Below are 20,236 nucleotides of genomic sequence, written 5' to 3' on the forward strand. Positions count from 1 at the left end.
TTGATGGCAGGTCCCTCTTTCTCAACTGTGGAAGACCTCTTCTCTCTGTCAAACAGTTTTCGGCTCAGAAACAGCATCAACTTCTCTTCAATACAGCATCCTTGAGCCAGCACAGCTCCTAGTCCAACACCAGACGCATCCACTTGCACCAGGAACTTCTCTGAAAAATCTCGACTTTACAAAAGAGGAGCTTGGCTGCATTTTCAAGGCCCTAAAGGCCTGTTCACACTCCTCAGTCCAGCGCACTCTGCATGAACCTGTCTTCTTGGTGAGATCAGGCAATGGTGCAGCTTATTTAGCAAAGTGAGGGATAAACCTTCTGCACCACCTTCTAGAGCATCTATTTTTCACATGTCAGCACCAAGGATTCCAGAATGTAAAGACGGTGAAGACCCAGATACTTTTTTTGTATGGTTTGAGCGAATTGCTAGAACCTCGGGGGTAGGCAGCCCCACCAGAATGGTAATGTTATTGACTGGTAAGGCTCTCGAAGCATATGTTGAGGTGGATGAGGAAGAATGTGCATCCTATGATGCCGTTAAAGCAGCTGTACTGACTAAATACAACATGACTTAGGAGACTTATCAACAAGTGGTTTCAGAAGTGGGATAGTATGCCTTTGTGGAGTTTGACCCTACCAGATGATGAACACTGGACGTGGGCAAGACTGCAGGAGCAGTGGGAGGCCCTGAAGGGGAGAATGAAGACCAAATGCTTGGGTTTGAGCCACCAAACTGAGGAGGAGTAACAGCTGCTGGTAATAAAAGACAAGAGTCAGTGGTACAGGCAAAAATGATTACTGTGAGTACCCCAAACTCTGAACTTTGTTACCAAAACTTCATATTGGAAATGAGAGACTTTAAGCACCGCTCGCGGAAAGCTCTTTTATTCCAACAGATTAAGGAAATTAAAGACAATGTATTGAGTACATTGTACACATACATACACGGCACACAACATTCTTTACCTCACCATCTTGTTTCTCAGAGGATTCCAGCAGAGCAACCATGTCTGTCTTCCCAGCAGAATATTGTACCACTTGTTGTGAGGTTGGACGAGATGGTTGATAGAACGGAGTCAGATCAGGCCAAGAAAGTCCAGCGGAGGAGTTTTGCAAGCCACGTGGGCATTTATTTACAATTATCCCAAAAGTCAAGAAAGAATGACATACAGTATATTGTAGCATGCAGCGAGGGGAGATGGAGAATGACTCGGTCGAGTCTTTTCAGTGGTAAAACAAGAACGTGTTTATTCTACGAACACTCAAACAGCTCCTGACAAACTTCAACAGGGAAGCACGTCTTAGCAAAAAAAACAACTTTCCCCCTGGTCCCTCATCTCATCTCCTCCCCCTTTACCCCGGGGCACCCTGGGAAATGAAGTCCACTATTACCCCTGGGACGCTACACTGCCCCCACCCAAGAGGTTAGCTGTCTTCAGCAACCCATGAATCAAGTACAAAGTGCCGCAGGTGTTGGGGAAGCTGACTCTGCGGTTGGGGCTTTCCTCTGGCAACAGAGGTTGGAATGGTCACACGGAGCTGGTCCTCAACTCCCGACACCTCCCCGGAGCTAGGGGCTGTTAGGGAGCGAGACAGTCACGGTGGAGGGCCACAACCAGGTTCCGTTTGACCAGCCGCACCCTGTACACCACGTCCGACAACTGTTCTAGCACCGAGCAAGGTCCAACCCACTGGCTCGACAGCTTGTGAGAGAGGCCCTTCTGTCTCTCTGTACAGTAGACCCACTCCTGGGTCCCGGGTGCAAAGTCTGTTCCCTGGCAGCAGGAGTCATAGGCTTGCTTCTGCCGGGACCCGATGTCCGCCAAGGCCTGCCTGGTCAACCTGTGCACCTCCCGCAGCCTCTCAGAGAGGTTGTGGAAGTAGCTCAGACAGGGACCTCCTCCCACCCCCAGCTCCCCAGTTCGGGGCGGCCCGAACACCAAGGCGACTAGGGTACAGAGTCACGCCCACAGGTTGAAGCTCCACCAGTCCATCACCGGGTGCAGAAGCGTGGTCTTGGTTTAAGTTTTTCCCAGCCACAGGCAGTCCTCGCTGAAAACCGCCGCCTCAAAGTCCCGCCCCTGGTCACTGTGCAACTTTTCCGGCGCACCGAAGCGGCACGACATCTCGTTGACCAAGTGTGTGGTGGTGGCGGTGGTCTGGTCAGGAACTGCGTACGCCTCTGGCCACTTAGTGAAGTAGTTCATGGCCACAATGATATAGCGGTTCCCCCGGTTGGAAATTGGAAAGGGGCTCAGGATGTCAACGCCCACCCGCTCCATGGGGGACCCCACCTGAAACTGCTGCATCGGGGCATGTAAGTGGTGGGTTGGTCCCTTCTTGGCAGTGCAGGAGTTGGTGAACCAAAAGCTCCACGCCCTGCTGACATCCTGGCCAGTAGAACCGAGACTGGAGTCGGCGGAGGGTCTTGGTGACCCCAAAGTGGCCCATCCCCACCAAGCCATGGACAAGTTGGAGGACGTGAGGCTACAGCTGGTGAAGAGCCAACAGCTGGAGGATCTCATGGTGGCCCCCCAGGGCCTGCCAGCGTTGATGGAGACCGTTTCTAATGGTGAGACTGAAACACTGTGCCTAGAGGGCCTTGGTCTCGGAGCCCAGTGCTGACACCACCGCCCATGCTGGTTGTTGGCCTGCCCCTATCCAGGCCTTGACACGGGAGAGGATGGGGTCCTGGCTCTGGTCCTGGCGGAGCTGCTGGGGATCGAGGGTCTCCAGGCTGTCGTTGCCAGGTGGGACTTGGAGCCAAAGTCACTGCCGGGTGGCGAGAGTCATCTCCATCTGCTTAGGTGGTCCGGAGGGCCGCCACCAACAGAGTCGCTGTCACCCGATCGTCCACGCGCTGGCAGTATCGGCACTCCTCTCAGGGGCATCAGAGGCATCTGGACAGGGCGTCTGCATTGGCATGGAGATGACCGGCCTGGTGGTGTATCTCAAAGTTGCAGGGCCCCGAGCTATCGGACAAGCTGACCCATCGGCTCCTTAAAGTTGAGGAGCCAGACGAGGGAGGCATGGTCAGTGTGCAAGAGGAACTCTCCGCCGTAGAGGTAGAGCTGGAAGTGGCGAAGCCTCCGCATGACGGCCACCAGCTCGCGGCGGGTCACACAGTAGTTTCTCTCCGGTCGGCTGAGAGATTAGCTGTAGTAGGTGACAACCTGCTCACCCTGGTGAACTCCTGGGAAAGCATTGCACCAAGACCCACGTTGCCGGCGTCTGTGTCCACGATGAACGGTTGTTGGGGGTCTGGGTAGGCCAGCACAGGGGCCTCAATGAGCGCTGCCCAGAGTTTGTCAAAGGCAGTAGCACAGTCCTCTCCCCATTGAAAAGAACAGCTATAGAGACAGATATATACTGATAAACTCTTTCCTCTCCTACATATCCTGTACACTAATGACTGCCGCAGTGAGATTGAAAACCATCCCATTGTGAATTTTGCAGATGACACAGTTATTGTGAGCCTGCTGATGGATGCGGGAATGTCCCATGGTCCTGTCATAGATTTTTTTCTGAGATGGTGTCAAGAAGCCTTTTTGGAATTAAATGTGACAAAGACCAAGGATACATGTATTGATTCTAGACGTCATCACTCCAACCCTGTAAACACGAAAATGAATGGTAAGGATGTACAAATTGTTGAGTCTTACTTGGGCATTAGAATTAATAATAAGCTGAGCTTTGATTGTAATACTATTATCTTGTGTATAAAAGGCCAGCAGCACCTTTTCCTGTCTGAGGAAGCTGGCTAAGCTCGATGTTGACAGGGCCCTGATGAATTTGTTTTAAAGATCCTTTATTGAGTCGATTTTTACTTTTTTCCTAAAAAAGAAAAAAAAAGTTTTTTCCTATGCTTCAGAGAAATTCATTAACAAAGGTACTGTAGCAGTATTACAGGTACAAACACGCACTCGCCAAAACTAACAGACGTAAACACTTCTTCATACCCTAAGCCTTTTCACTGTAAAACTTCAACAGAAAAAGGTAATATGAACTTCCAACCACGCTTGGTAAATATTATGTACTCTATGTTTTTTTTTTTACATTTTTATTATATTATATTATTATTATTATTATTATTATTATTATTATTATTATTATTATTATTATTATTATTATTATATTATTATATGTGTTTTTTGATCTCATGTTATTACTGTTCTCATTGCTGCACAACCAATTGCTCCTCTGGGGACAAATAAAGTTCTACTATTACTCCTACTACTACTAATATGGATTATACATATAGAATATATATATTAATTATACTGATAGCTCGATATGCAATACAATAAACATATGTACTGTAGGAAAGATAATTAATAGCAGAACAGAACAGAGGAGACCACAAGTGGAAAGAGGGTCCATTGGACGACAATCTATCTGCACCATTTCCGAATACTTTTTGTAAACACAAATAAACTGTAAATGAATTAAATTATACACCCTTTTTGCCCTGTTGCACAAACACCTTCCCCAAATCCCCTGTGACACATTGCCCAATTGTCTTTGCCCCATCGCACATGTATTCATATAAGCACTGATGACATTTTATTTTCTCCTTAGACAACTCTCCATCACATGAAATACTTGGCACTTAAAGATAATACTTTGTTCATTTCCGGGAAATGGAAATTCAGGTGTTACAGCAGCAAAAGAGTGCAAGTCAAGAAAGATATAAAGAATAAATAAATGAATTAAAAATAAAAATAAATGTAAATTGCAAAGTAAAATGCCTATAAGGCTTTCTGTAGAAGCTTCAATATATTATGGCCTATACTGCCTTCATACTGTTTGGTTTTATTGAAACAAATAAGTGTGTGTGTGCGTGCGTGCGTGGGTGCTTGCGTGTGTGCGCGTGCGTGCCGCCGCCATCTCATTCTTCAGATCGTAATAATAAAGGCCCTTGAATGAAAGCTTCTGTTCTCTCAGGCGAAAAAGGATTGCAGCGTCTGATAATAAATATTTTCCCATGCAAAAGATCAACACGAACGCGAACTCTGACAAAACATGCTGCCGAACACCACATTTCACCACAAATTAACTCCACCGCCGCCACCGATAACTACCTGTCATCATAAGTCACCCCGGCGACGTGTTTGCTGTGAGAAAGTGAATCATTGATTGGTTTTTAAAGACTTTCCAAATATGCCTTTGGGGGGAGGGAGGGGAAGCCAGCACGCTCCATTTCTCATTGCTCTAAAAGACGGGCCACGCCATTGTGGCTGAAACTCATCTATCGCCTCCCCCCCTATGCGTCCACCTTCATTTGAGGAACGAGATGAGTGATAAGCCCGCCGACGGGTTCCTCAAGAAAAGCAGCACGGGGTTTTTTTTTGTTTTTTTTTGTCTCTGAGTGATCGGACTAATTTTCCTCCGTTGTGTTTCTGCAGGAACCACTGATATCTGCCCGCCCGGGAAAATCAAGTGTGTCGACAAAGCACTCGGTAAGAAACTCCTCTCGCTCTCACTCTCCTCTGGCTCTCGCTCTCCTTTTATTTCTTTTATTTTTTTCCTCATTAGAAATATGCTCCGCCGAGGGGAAATGGAAACACAATCAGTAGCTGTGATCATGAAATGTTTTTTCTTTTTTTTTGTTGTTGTTGTTTTTTCCCATCCCTCTCTGATAGGAATACGCAGAAGTAGCCCTCCACGGGAAGTTCAAAAATGACATCTTTTTTAACGCTCCATCGGCACAAGTTTTAATAATAACACGATGGTTAATCACCTTGATACTACAATGGCTCCCCCTTTTTTTTTCACACACACAACCCACCACCCCGTACAGCCAACCTTGACTCCGACCTCTCTTTTCCCAGCCATCGTTGCGGTGACAGTAAAAGAAGATGCTTTATTAGGGTGATGGGAGATGAATAAGTGCAATTATGAGCTCCTGGGCCAAATAAGCCCGAAATTTAATTATCGCCCTTTTAATGGGTGGGGAAAATGAAAATCTTAGATATATCGCACTTAAGAAAGGTCCACATTCATGTGTGACGCAGTCCCCTTCTCTTTCCTTGCAGCCGGGGGTGAATAATTCACCCTTTGTGAAAGGTAATAAGTCCAAAAATATAATTTATATAGTAATGTTGTATAGGCATTTCATTCCGTGCCCTTCCCCGGAAAAGACAGCCGTCCCGCTCCTGCATACAAATAACCTCGTTATAAGAGTTATAAAATACATAAATCAGAGCATTCTTAATTGCCCGTATCCGCCCTCTTGTTGGGACTGGGCGGATTTAGAATCTGAAAAAAAACAACAACAAAACAAGCAGTTTAAAAAGAGAATTATAAGCAGATTAAAAAGAGAATTACTCCCTGCTGTCTGTTTATGATTTTTCTTTCAGTGACATCGTTTTTTTCAGAGCAGTGTTTCCCAACCTTTCTTCCTCCACGGCACACTTATTACGAATCTCAGGTCACACCGCCATCCTGTTAAGCACTAAAAACATCAGAATCATGTGCAACTCTGCCTATTATTATGGCCTCCTTGTAGACCTGCAAACTCACAAAAAAAAAATCTATTCTGAAGTCCAAGGTGAGAAAGGCTTGTGAGAATTCCATTCACAACTCCTAGCTATGCCGACTCTTCTGATTCTGGTCACCTCCCTCGCGTTACACCAACTGAACAAAAAATCGGAAAATCAAACAACCCTTTTTACTGAGTGACTCATCAAGAGCCAAATCTCATAAAAGGGTCAAACCTTTCATTACCATGAATGGTCCTCACTCTCAGGGTGAAAATTGTTCTGCTGGAGCAGCCATTCGACATGAAGTGATGAATTTAATGAATCGGTGCAGCCTCGCGAATTTGATCTTGCATCACAAGAGCGAGTTTCCACAAATTTTCCCACACCTGGCAAGCTCTGAGAGAGAGGGAGAGCGAGCGAGAGAGAGAGAGAGAGAGAGAGCGAGAGAGAGAGAGAGAGAGAGAGAGAGAGAGATAGAGTGTGAGTTCAGGAAAAAGACACAAGCCTTTCGAGATGGCCCTGCCTGCCACCACTGATTTCAGCATCTTGTTCTCACAAGGAATCCCCCCCGGGTTCCATAATTACGGCACTTGTAGACTTTGTTTTTTTTTCCTCTTTTTTTTTTTTCTTTTAATGAACAGCTCACACACATAGTTATGTTCCTAAACACAGCAATGTCAGCTTGTGTGTGGAAGCCCTGGGTAGCGACGGCCAGGGGCTATAGAACCTACCTCAGCGGTCTTAATAATAAATAATAAATAATAAAACAGTTGGACCTCCGGCTGGCTCGCGCTCTGTGTTCTCTGTGCCGCTGTACATTTTTTTTAAACTCCCAGAGCTCCCAACACCTCGAATTAGTAGTAGTAGTCTGTGGTTTCCTTTGTAGAAATTCATGATTGCCAATTGAGCCCGCATAAATAAACCCCCCGCTGCCATGTCGTGTCGCTGTCGTGTCCCAGCGCTGCTCCAGAAGAGCACGGGGGACTCCTGCCCGTGCGAGACGCCCTGCAATCTGACCCGCTATGGAAAAGAGCTCTCCATGGTCAAAATCCCTAGCAAGGGCTCGGCCCGCTACCTCTCCAGGAAGTACGACAAGTCGGAGGACTACATAAGGTGAGGAGACGAAAAGAAACGGCTTTACCATAATTATTAGAAGGTTTGTAAGACTTTTATTGAAAGTAGACGCCGGGATATAGCGAAAATGTGATTAAGCACAAGTACCATTGCTTTTACAAGTGAAAGTAATGATGAAATTATAGATTCCATTATGAGTAAAAAGTACTGTAATCAGAAACTACTGAGCATTTAATTTGGTTTTAAAACGGTTATTGTACTGGCCCCCATTAATAGAACCCATTCAAATGGAAGGACATAACCTCCACTATTACAGATATAGAAAAAATTGTATTGAAAGGAACATTGAAGTTTAATACTTAATATTCCTTCAATTCAGTGTCTCCTTCCCATGCAGCAAGCAAAGCCTGAAGACAGAATATTGTTATGTTGACAGAAAAATACTCAAAGTAAAAAATTGATATATATATTTTATTGTATATGCAATCAAAAGGCACATTAATTTAAAAATACAAAAAACATATTTAATTATATATATATATATAGATATATAGATATATATACATATATATATATAAAAAAAATATATACACTATATATTTTTTCTGTGTGTATATATATACATTCACTGAGCAATCACTGAGCGCTTTATGAGGAACACCTGTAAATCTACTTATTCATACAATTATCTAATCAGCCAGTCGTGTGGCAGCAGTGCAATGCATAAAATCATGCAGATACGGGTCGGCAGCTTCAGTTAACAATACACCGACTGATGCACAAAACTTGGACACATCCTCAGTGTTGTTTCCTGGATTCACTGGGTGTTTCGGGTCTTACAACAGACACCCTCCTCCAGGCGACCCGATCCCGGCCTGTGTACAAGTGGCATGCTACACCCACTGCACCCACTGCTCTCCCCTTTTCAACCAGAGCCATCTGGAGGCTTTTTGTGCTGCCTCCACGTTGTTGCCTATGGCCTTTCTCCGGTTGGCACCTGTTATGCCTAGTGTGCCGTAAGCTTTGCTTAGGGAGTGGCTCGCGAATCCCCGACTGCCCACCTCCACTGGCATGCACTTGGTACCTGGTTAATGTGTCAGTGTTTTCGACCGTGGCATAGTTGTTGGTGCCAGACGGGCTGGTTTGAGTATTTCTGTAACTGTTGATCTCCTGGGATCTCCTGATCTCCTGGGGAACAGTCTCCAGGGTTTACTTGGAATGGTGCGAAAAACATAAAGCATCCAGTGAGCGGCAGTTCTGCGAACAGAAACTCCTTGTCGATGAGAGAGGTCAACGGCCAGACTGGTTGGAGCTGACAGACAGGCTGCGGTAACTCAGATAACCACTCTGTACAATTGTGGTGAGCAGAGAAACATCTCAGAATGCACAACACATTGAACCTCGAGGTGGATGGGCTACAGTACAACAGCAGAAGACCACGTCGGGTTCCACTTCTGTCAGCCAAGAACAGAAAGCTAAGGCTGCAGTGGGCACAGGCTCACCAAAACAAGACAGTTGAAGACCGGAACACGTAACCTGGTCTGATGAAACTGGATTTCTGCTGAGGCACACCAATGGGAGGGTCAGAATTTGGCGGCAACAGCATGAATCCATGGACCCAACGTGCCTTTTGTCAACAGTCCAGGCTGGTGGCGGTGGTGTCATGGTGTGGGGTATTTTTTCTTGGCACACTTTGGGCCAGGTAATACCAATCAATCATCACTTGAATGCCACAGCCTGTGTGAGTATTTTTGCTGACCATGTGCATCCTTTCATGGCCACAACTTACCAATCGTCTAATAGCTACTTCCAGCATGATTGTGCGCCGTGTCGCAAAGCAAAAGCCGTCTCAAACTGGTTTCATGACAGTGAGTTCAGTGTTCTTCAGTGGCCTTCCCAGTCACCGGATCTGAATCCAATAGAACACCTCTGGGATGTGAACGGGAGATTTGCAGCATGAATGTGCAGCTGACAAATCTGCTGGAATTGCATGATGCAATAATGTCAACGTGGACCAGAATCTCAAAGGAATGTTTCCAACATCTTGCGGAATCCATGCCAATAAGAAGTGAGGCTGTTTTGAGAGCAAAGGGAGGCCCTACCCAGTATTAGTGTAGTGTTCCTAATAAAGTTCTCTGTGAGAGTGTGTGTGTATGTACAGTACATATATACTCAGTAGCAATAACATGATTAAAAAGGCATATTTAAGGGACAATAGACAACTTTTTTGCTTTTATCATTATGAAGTAAATGTTGATCACACAGTGTAATGGCTTTAGAATAATGACACCATCCACTATCAGTCAGACTGCCACTGGGTACGAATCCCCTGGAAAATGATTGATTCAGGGCAGTACGTCACAGGAAGTGGGTCAACCAATGTGCAACCATGAGCTGAAATGGCAGACGGTGGAGCAATCTACTCCAGATCATAAACTCTAGATCATAAACCCTTGAATATAAAAACAACTCATTGAAAACAGTAGAGAAATGTAAACGTTATAGTGCTTTTTATCCAGTAAAACCGTAGCTCCCCCGTTTACTTGGATTTGTTTACAGGCCAGTCTTGTGACGTATCGCAGCAACGAGCCGGAGCACTCAGTGTGGCATCTATCTATATATGTCTGATATTCAATTGAACTGAAATTGTGACAATTTCAATTGACCTCTTCGGCGAACATGTTTTTTCCTTCTTTCTTATTTCTAAAGTGGTGTTGAACATTTACACGGAGCGCTCTGAGGAAGGCGTAAAGTGATCCGGTTGTCTTTGCGATAGCAGTTATTTATTTCCCCTTCAATAAAAATAAATATAAAGAAATGCTTTTTAATTTAATTTTAAAACTGCCTGTGAACAAAGACAAAAGAAAACACACAATAATACGATCCACCATAGGGGTGGATATAATATTTATAATGAATGTAATATTCAGAGGTGACTCCAAGGACAGAGCAGCGTGCGTGCGGTTACAAGCCTTGTAATAAGTTCCAGACACCTCACAATGGCAGCGACCAACCGCAGACTTTATAAAAGCAGGTCAACGTCTCGGTTACACTCTCAGACTCAGCGTCATCTCCTTAGCGTGATCTATGGTGATCGCTGCAGGGGCGACGCCGCGATGGAGTTAATTTATGCAGGGCATAAAAATGGCCAAGTACCCTATATATGCTTTTTGATTATTACACTATAGTAACATTGGCTTTGGTGCGGGAAAGGGGCAATTTAATTCACATTAGAAAATAAATGATTACATCTCTTCCATTCCAGGGACAACTTCCTTGTGTTGGACATCTTCTTTGAGGCTCTGAACTACGAGACGATCGAGCAGAAGAAAGCCTACGACGTGGCGGGATTATTAGGTGAGCCTTGATGCTTAATGTCCTCGTTATTTGCGGCCCCAAGTTGAATTCTCTCGGCAGCGAACCCGAAGACCCGGGGTTGTCTCCATTGGGTCTGATCACTTCCTATCCCCTGTCTATTCAGGAGACATTGGTGGCCAGATGGGATTATTCATTGGCGCCAGCATCCTGACCATCTTGGAATTACTGGATTACATCTATGAGGTACGATGAACGCCGTCTTCCACGAAAGTTGAGCTCTCGAGAAGCGTATCCAGTAACCCAAGAAAACCATCAGTCTCATTTTCATATTCTGTTCTTCTTGGATCATTTTGACATCGACATTAAAAGACCGGGGGTGTAGCTGCTTAGAAATGTGAGGAGTTTCTGACGTAATTGACACCCGCGCAGCTCCGCGACGGAGACAATGCCAGTGATTCCGGGTGAACTCCGGACTTGGCTTCGGATGAAATGAAAGTGGTTATTTCCAATCGACCCAAAAACGTGCGCGCAACGTGCGCCCGGACGGATGTCACAGCTGGCAAAGTCTTTTTGAGTGTCGCCTCTTGCCGAGTCCTTGTGTCCGACCCGGCGGCCTTGTGTTTCTGCGCACGCAGATGATCAAGCACCGGCTGCAACGCCTGCTGAGACCTCAGAAGGAAGAGAAGACGAAGCAGCAGACCAGCAGCGTTGCCACCGTGGGTCTGGAGGACATGAAAGTCAAGGTACTGGACGGACAATGAAAAGAAAGTCACTTTGACAGCATGGTGTAGGTGTTAAATTTGGCGTCTCTCTCAACCATGAAGGACAGTTTTGCTGTTTTTCAACCCAGGCGATAACTGCTCTCTCAGCTCTACTGTTGAGAAACATACAGAAACATACCACTCAGCTTCTCACTCTGCTCAAATGCTGTCCTGCAAGACAAACATTTAAGCCTTGAAAAAATGCTGAATCTCCTTTTTAAAAACAGGACACTCACAATATATATTGCCAGTTGGAAGCGGCACAACTTTCTGTTTCTAGTCTCTTTCGTTAACATGGATGTAGTTCAAATGGCTCATTTGCAAAAATCTTTCTTTCTTCCGTATAACATACACACATAAAGACAAACATAAACTGGACTGCTGGACTGAATGTGAGCACAGTGAGAAGCTGTGGCAGAGCGGTTAAGTTTCTCAATAGTAAAGCGTTCAGTGAGGTTGTGGGTTGTGCAATGAACAGTTGTGAATGATGAAAACCAACATTTTTAGAAGGCCTGGGTTGGAAAAATAGCGAAACCAATGCTTTAAAATATATTTGTTGCTTCTTATAGTATATAGTATAGATTACTCTCTGTCGCTCTGCTGTTATAGAATGTCGGTCTGTTGACTGAAATTTGTAATGCGACTGGGATCCTTTGTGAAACACAGTGTTGATAGTGAGATTCCCAGATAGATAGATAGATAGATAGATAGATAGATAGATAGATAGATAGATAGATAGATAGACAGATAGACAGATAGATAGATAGATAGATAGATAGATAGATAGATAGATAGATAGATAGATAGATAGATAGATAGATAGATAGATAGATAGATAGATAGATAGATAGATAGATAGATAGATAGATAGATAGATAGATAGATAGATAGATAGACAGATAGATAGATAGATAGATAGATAGATAGATAGATAGATAGATAGATAGACAGACAGACAGACAGACAGATAGATAGATAGATAGATAGATAGATAGATAGATAGATAGATAGATAGATAGATAGATAGATAGATAGATAGATAGATAGATAGATAGATAGATAGATAGATAGATAGATAGATAGATAGATAGATAGATAGATAGATAGATGGTTTTGACTCCCCCCACGTGTCTCCGGCAGGAACCCAACGCCATGACACGGACTCACCCGGAGGGGGCCTACGCCAACACCATCCTCCCCAACCACCACCACCACCATCACCACCACCTCCACCACCACCAACAACAACAACCACAACAACCGCAACAGCCACGACCACCACCACCACCACCACCACCACCACCACCGCAACAACAACAGCAACAGCAACAGCAACCGCTACAGCGCAGCGGGCGTCACGGCGTGTTTGAGGACTTTGCTTGCTAGAGCCGACTTGTTTGTTTGTTTGTTTGTTTGTTTGTTTGTTTGTTTGTTTGTTCCCATTCCTGATGACAACAAAGAGACGCAAGCTCTCTGTGCTGTGAGCGGGGGTGGGGCGGCATAAACAAACCCTCAGTGTCTCCTGTTGGGGGGTGTGTGTGTGTGTGTGTGTGGGGTGGGGGCTTAAAAAGAAAGAAAGAAAAAAAATAACGAAAAAATTAAAAACCACAACACGAAGCTACAGCCAAAGTCGAACACCTAGCGTGCGCTGCTAACACAAATTGGGACACGTCGGGCGTTTTTTTTGGGGGGGGGTGGGTTTTGTTTTTTCTCTCTCTTTCTTTAATCTTTTTTTTTCTCCCCCGCCCCGACTTTGCTCCGACCTTGAGCGTCCCAGGGCCATCTTGGGGACTTCAATCACGCAAAAAAGCGCAAAAAAAAAAAAAAGACGACAAGGGACCGCACGTCGCCGAAACGGGACGAGAGCACAACGTGACTGACAGTCATTCATCGACCCGCGCCCTCCTTTTCCCCGAATCTTTCTCTCCAACCGCCCATGACTCATGGCGTTGTTTAACGCGGAGGTTGTTCTCCGGCGATTCTTCTTTATCGTGTACGAGTAGCGGTTAAAAAAATGAAACCTTTGTACATAGGTAGGATCCGACTTTGAATAGCGACGGAGAGGTTTTTTTCCGGAGTTTCAACCGGTGGCTGTTGTTTTTGCGTTTCTGAATCTCTGTGGTATATATTCACTCTGGGTCGTTTGTTTATACAACTTTCTTTTTTTTTCCGAGTCGATATTTATACGATGAACAACAATCATGATTGTAGCAAATGGCGTACGCTTACGTGTCTCTCGCTTCTTTATCCGCCGACTCCCGATACCCGCATCCAGGGGTCGACTTCAACTCCCAAAAACGACCCAGTCGCCTCTGACTTTTTTCGGAGCGGGCCAGTCTTCTATTACAGTTGTTATTATTATTGTTTTTTTATGACGACTGTACTGATATTTCACCGACCGGCCAAGTTCCGCACCCCCGACGTTCGTACTGGTGATACTGCATCGGTGGTACTGTTGTGGTCGTGTATTTTCTTTTTACTTCAAACAAAGTCCACAGCTTTAAGCCCGCTTTAAGCAATAATCACTTCTGTTTGTTCGTTCATTTGTTTTCCAAGCATCTTCATTCGTGAACCGGTGGTATCGTTAAAAAAAAGATATATTAAACAAGGCTTCGTCTTTACAGTTCAGGTGTGCGTCGATGTGTGTGCACTCTGTTGTTTAACGCACACGACCGAGCAATAGAAGCTTAACTGGTCTGAACTGTAAAAAAAACAAAAACAAAAAAAAAACACCAGACTGAATAGGGTAGCGGGCGAGGGGTGTTGCCGACTGTTTTAAAAACGTGCTGTGGTGTGCGGCGCAGCAACTTAATGACTGGCAACGGCAGTCCACTCAGACCCCCAGGGGGGCCAGGCCCGCCCAGTCAGGAATTTGGCCCTCCCTGGAGAGGGAGCGATCGGGGCACAACGGAGCAGCGGAGCAGCGGAGCGGAGATCGCAGGCGATCACGGAGATAGCGGACGCTGCGTGAACAGTGTGTTTTTATCGTAGATGTATTTGTTTTCCCCCGTTTCCTTATTGAACGAAACTAAAAGAGCCCCGTATATAAGGGTGGACACTTTCTCAGTCACTCCTTTGCCCCCCTACTTTGACCCCGGGTCTAATTGCACCGCGGCGTATCGCATCAAGACATATTGAAATGATTAATGACTAAGCAGCAATGCATTATAAGAGATAAAATAGGCTATAGGCCACCGCATCATCTTATATATTTATCGATAAAAGTTATGCGGCATCGTCGCCCGACCACTCGCAATTTACAAAGTTGTTCATACGGTTGTAGATCCAGCAGCAAACACTTCAAGTCAGTCCACAGATTTCATCCACGGTTAGAAAGACAAAATGCTGGTGTCGGCAAACCGATAATAAACATAACAATGCACCATAAGACAGGTAGTAGTCTGGTGTCGTGGACTTCATGTGACTGCACGACCCCGACCGTCTGAGGCGCAGTGGACCCTTGTATACCACAAGGTATTTATTTATCTTTTAATGGTCGGTCCTAATTGGATCTTGGGACAAATTTTATCGGTTCCAATCGAGTCTGGGTCCGAATTTTGTGTTTGGCTTAGAAAACCTCTAGTCTGGTCTCGGCGCACCAATAATAAACACAACAATGCAATAGTCACTCGCCCATAGCAGCCGGTCCTTCTTGGTGGAGGAATCTTCTGCCTCTTCTTTGGTGCACTCGCTCACTTGTCATCTTCAGTTGTCTTTCAGTTTAGCCATTCAGTATCTGAGTAAATGTCATTATTTCAAGCATCAAAAGATGCCAAATTTTAACAGACATATACTTTGTTAGATTAGGTATTGTGAACTTGACAAAGATGTGTAAATCTAATATTAGTCTGCTGTGTAAATGGAATGTGCATCTTATCACAGGGTCGTCATGCTCTGAAATGGCAACGGACACTTGTGGTATGTGAAATACCGCTTTATTACCCTTGGAAGTCTTGCAGAGCGATACCAGCCGCTACCGGGCCCCGTCAAATCCCACCCTCCCTGTCTAGCAAGTAATCACGGACCCGCGGCTGTTTAATATTCATAATCATGTGTCACTTTGACATTTTCAAAAGGTTCCCAATCACGGTCTCGGATGGCATCCTGTACAGGCCGCGCATAGCAATCTCCTCCTCCGTCGTCGATAATTGTAGAGATCCTCAAACAAGTTGCACGGGGAGCGTATGGAGAGCAACATGGGGGCCGCATTATGTTTTCAGGCCGGCCGGAAAATCTTCACAAAATGCTTTTTAGAAATCCCCCGCCAGATACCGGGATCCACAAAAAAAAACAAAAAACATTTTTTTGGTTCCTTTTTTGTCGACTGCAAGCACTCCCGATTGATGTGCCTTGTGACTATATGGGTGGGCGGTGAAGTCCATTCCGCAGCAGATGGGAGGCCCTCCCCGCCACCCCCACCCCTCCTTTCCTTGACAACATGTAGCTTTGCATTCTTGGAATTTTCCCCATTCACCCATCATGACTCTCTGTTCCTCGATTATTCGACAACAACTCAATTTTTTATTTTTTTTATTTTTTGGCCCGACCTTTCCATCCTCCCACCTTGGACATTTATTTTATTTTATTTTTCGTTTGCTAGATCGTATCCTATATTCACCAAATACCGAGCTCTTTAAACCTCCCAGCAATATTATGAGTATCATTATTATTAGGCTTTGAATCTGTGTTGTTTGAATTTTTTATTTAATTTTTTACCCTGATTGTCACATGTGAGAAACAAAAAGCGGGTGATGTCTGCGCCGGCTGACATGAAAGACCACGTCAAGAATGGAATTTCAAGATGGGGAGGCGACGTCGACATCAGGGACCGCAACGGAAAAAGCAAAATGGAAAATGGACGATTCACTCCCGTAAAAAAAAAAAAAAAAACAACACAAAAAACACAAAAAACACAAAAAAACAAAAGCGCTTACATTTTGTACAGAAGTCTAATCTTGTGATGGTTTCCTCTGTTAGAACACATTTTATAAATGTTATGGTACATATGATGACTATTAAAAGTTTAGATTGATAAACCGGATGACTCCTAAATCCAGCACCAGGTTCACTTTGACGAAACATCCCAAGAAAAATGATTCATGCCATACGTTTCATCTGGATTCATTCACCACAAGACAGAACCAATATTTGCCCCAAATAAGCGCCGCCCCCCTCCTGAAAAAACAAACAAAAACATAAACAAGAAAGAAAATCCAATGGGTTTTGGTGCTGTAATTGTTGTATGACTACAATTTTAACTGGGTGCGGGGGAGCTCCAGAAGCAACAGTATCCATTTTCCGCCGAGGAGTCAAAATCAATTGGCAGAATTTCAACATAAACACATCACAAAAGAGAAAATGATCTGTTTAATTTGATGGGATCCATTGTAGAGCACATTATTAACGTCGCTATTTAGGAAACAAAGTGAACTGACGGCGTTGGCCCTCAGGGAGGAGAAAGTCCAGGGATTACACGTAAAAACAAAGTACAAAATAATGACATACAATTATGTTTGACTCCTCTGTAATTATGTGGGTTCTCTCTTTTTTTTTCTTTTTTTACAGCGGGGCCTCAGGGGCCGCCGCGTACGGACCCCTCAAAATGCTAAAGCTGTAATTTTGCGTTGGGATTTTGCCGGTTCTGCACCGGAATGACAGAGGATGAATTTCAAACAAAAGAGTGAAGTTAATTTTTAAAATGCATCTTTTTATTTTATTGCAACACTGTGCACCCTCAGGAGAGAGAAGCTCGCATCTTTCAAGGACCCTTTTTTTTTTTTTGTTGACAATGCAATGTGCATTTGCTGACACCTAAAGGACAAAGAGGGATTTTTTTTTTATAACATAGTCCCAGGAACATAACAACACAACAGGGCTTTCACCAGGTCCTTGAGGTTCTTGAATTTTGTCCTCAGAAATGTACGTCCTGGAAAAAAGCCTACCTTAAAAATAGCCCCTTTGTGCTGAATTTCTTGGAAAAAGATCTATTTATCTATATATATATATATATATGTACACACACACACACACACACACACACACATACTGTATATAAACGCCTATCAGCCACAACATTAAAACCACTGACAGGCAAAGTGAATAACATTGTCCATCTCGTTCCAATGGCACCTGTCAAGGGGTGGGATATATTTGACAGCAAGTGAACAGTCAGTTCTTGAAGTTGATGTGTTAGAAGCAGGAAAAATGGGCAAGAATAACGATCTGAGTAACTTTGACAAGGACCAAATTGTGATGGCAAGATGACTGGGTCAGAGCATCTCCAAAATGGCAGGTCTTGTGGGGTGTTCCCGGTATACAGTGGTTAGTACCTACCAAAAGTGGTCCAAGGAAGGACAACCGGTGAACCAGCGACAGGGTCATGGACACCCATTGGCTCACTGATGCGCATGGGGAGAGAAGTCTAACCTGTCTGCTCCGATCCCACATAAGAGCTACTGTAGCACTAATTGCTGAAAAAGTTAATGCTGCGATGATAGAAAGGTGTCAGAACACACAGTGCATTGCAGCTTGCTGTGTATGGAGCTGCGTAGCTGCAGACTGGTCAGTGTTCCCATGTCCATCCAGTCCACTGCTGAAAGCTCCTACAATGAGTGAGCGTCAGGGCTGGACCATGGAGCAGTGGAAGAAGGTGCCCTGGTCTGATGAATCGGTGGTCTGTTTTCTTTTACATCATGTGGATGGCCGATCATGCATCTGTGGGATGTGCTGGAACAACAAGCCTGATACATGGGGGACCCACCTCGCAACTTCCAGGACTTAAAGGATCTGCTGCTAACGTCTTGGTGCCAGATACCACAGGACACCTTCAGAGGTCTTGTGGAGTCCATGTCAGAGCTGGTAATTAGTGATGGTTTTAATGGTTTTAAATCAACCAATGAGATGCGCTGAGGTTAACGTGTGATATGGATGTATATAACAAATGGCTGTGTAATTTTATACACACACACACACACACACACACACACACACACACACACACACATAAATAGATTATGGAATGCCAGAATAAACCCTGTAACAAACCCCAAAAATAGAGCAAAGAAAATATAAATACCAGTGAATATTTATAATTAAATATTATTTTATTTAATAATTACAATAATTCACAGTTCATTTAGAAATTTGAAGTTCACACATGAATGTGGAATGTACATTTCAAAACAATATACACATCATGTGAATCGGGTAAAATAATTTATAGGTCAAAAATAAATAAAACTGTTTTGGTGATCTTGGTACCTACGATTGCTTATAACAAATCTGTCACCTGGTCAGAAATACATGAACCTGTGGGTGTACATGCTGCGGAGAAGTGTTTTAACTCAAATTCTTAACAAAAGGGTGAGCTCGACTCACATTACTGACAAACACAACATTTACATGTAAAAAGTGATAGAATAACAATATCAAATGCAGGGTATGCAAAACTCCAGAGCAAATGGAAGCTTTGGTGAACATTTGTAAATAAATTAAATTAAATCTCAAAATGAAAAAAAAACAAAAGGTGGTCTAAGAGATATTTATGAATACAGGAAAAGCAAGCAAAACAAAGGAAACGGTGGAAGAAAATTACAAGTCAATTTCTCAATATTTTGGGACAAAGATGGCCAAAAAGCCCATTTACACTTAATAAACCAGCATAAAGGCCTAAAGAGAACCTTACAATATACATCATCAGTGTGATTGTTCTTTAAAAACAACATGATTGAAAAGCCTGAACTTTCTCATTGGAAGCGTTGGTCTAAAAAAAAAAAAAAAAAAAGCCTAATTAAATCAATCAATGGTGAAGCAAAAAAATAAAAATAAAAATTTTCACAATGAAAAGTGTCTAGTGTTTTATATCAGCGAAATACAGTAACAGTCTTGTCTAGTGAAATGTACAGTGTATTTGAAAGAAGAAAAAAATCTATCAGGATGTACAATTGCTTGTTTAATCATATCATCTTACTTCCTGACATTTATATAAATATTATATGTAACAATGTCACTGAACTAGCAGCGCGAGCCTGTGAATTTATTCAGTCCTGTCCTCCAATGAGACAGCATTTTTTTTTTCCTGCACAGTATTGCACATTATAGTTCAATCAACCACCACCACCGCTATAAACTGTAGAAAAGGCCTCTCGTTGGATTACGCTAAGACAGGAAATGCCGCGGTACCATTGAATCAACCAACCAACGACTCAATCGACTCAAACGAACGAACGACTCAAAAAGTTTGACAAGACTATAATTTGTTGGAACGTCATTGGACCTGACAACATTCACACAATATACACGATTGCAAAGTTACATTCTTAATCTCAAAATGTTTAGGCCGACATTCATGACTTATGCACAATATGGAAGAATTTAGTATCACAACAACGATAGTAATATATACAGTATACTGTATATATGAAGTACATATACATTTTAAGTATGATATCAGTATGACATCAAAGTATTCTCACTTTCAAATATCAATATAGACTGCAAAATTGTCAAAATGTCCTGTGTGCTGAGACATTGAGATTGAATTACCACACAGCCATACGTTGCACTGTGTGAGTGCACTCTCATTTATTTATATTGCAACT

The 20,236-nt window shown here is 43.7% G+C and overlaps 1 protein-coding gene across 1 annotated transcript in view; it reads left to right on the forward strand.

The window, feature by feature from the left end:
* Window positions 1–13,022, forward strand: part of asic4a (acid-sensing (proton-gated) ion channel family member 4a) — a gene marked incomplete at its 3' end in the record, with an annotated part of 85,780 nt that extends 72,758 nt beyond the window's left edge. The window contains exons 5-10 of the mRNA XM_080019379.1: window positions 5,407–5,460; window positions 7,443–7,596; window positions 10,823–10,914; window positions 11,039–11,118; window positions 11,511–11,618; window positions 12,777–13,022. Of these exons, the coding sequence (XP_079875505.1) occupies window positions 5,407–5,460; window positions 7,443–7,596; window positions 10,823–10,914; window positions 11,039–11,118; window positions 11,511–11,618; window positions 12,777–13,022 (734 nt within the window). The remainder of the gene's footprint in view (window positions 1–5,406; window positions 5,461–7,442; window positions 7,597–10,822; window positions 10,915–11,038; window positions 11,119–11,510; window positions 11,619–12,776) is intronic.
* Window positions 13,023–20,236: the final 7,214 nt, after the last annotated feature.

Source organism: Zeus faber (assembly GCF_960531495.2).
Source record: "Zeus faber genome assembly, chromosome: 18".
NCBI classification, from domain to species: Eukaryota; Metazoa; Chordata; class Actinopteri; order Zeiformes; family Zeidae; genus Zeus; species Zeus faber.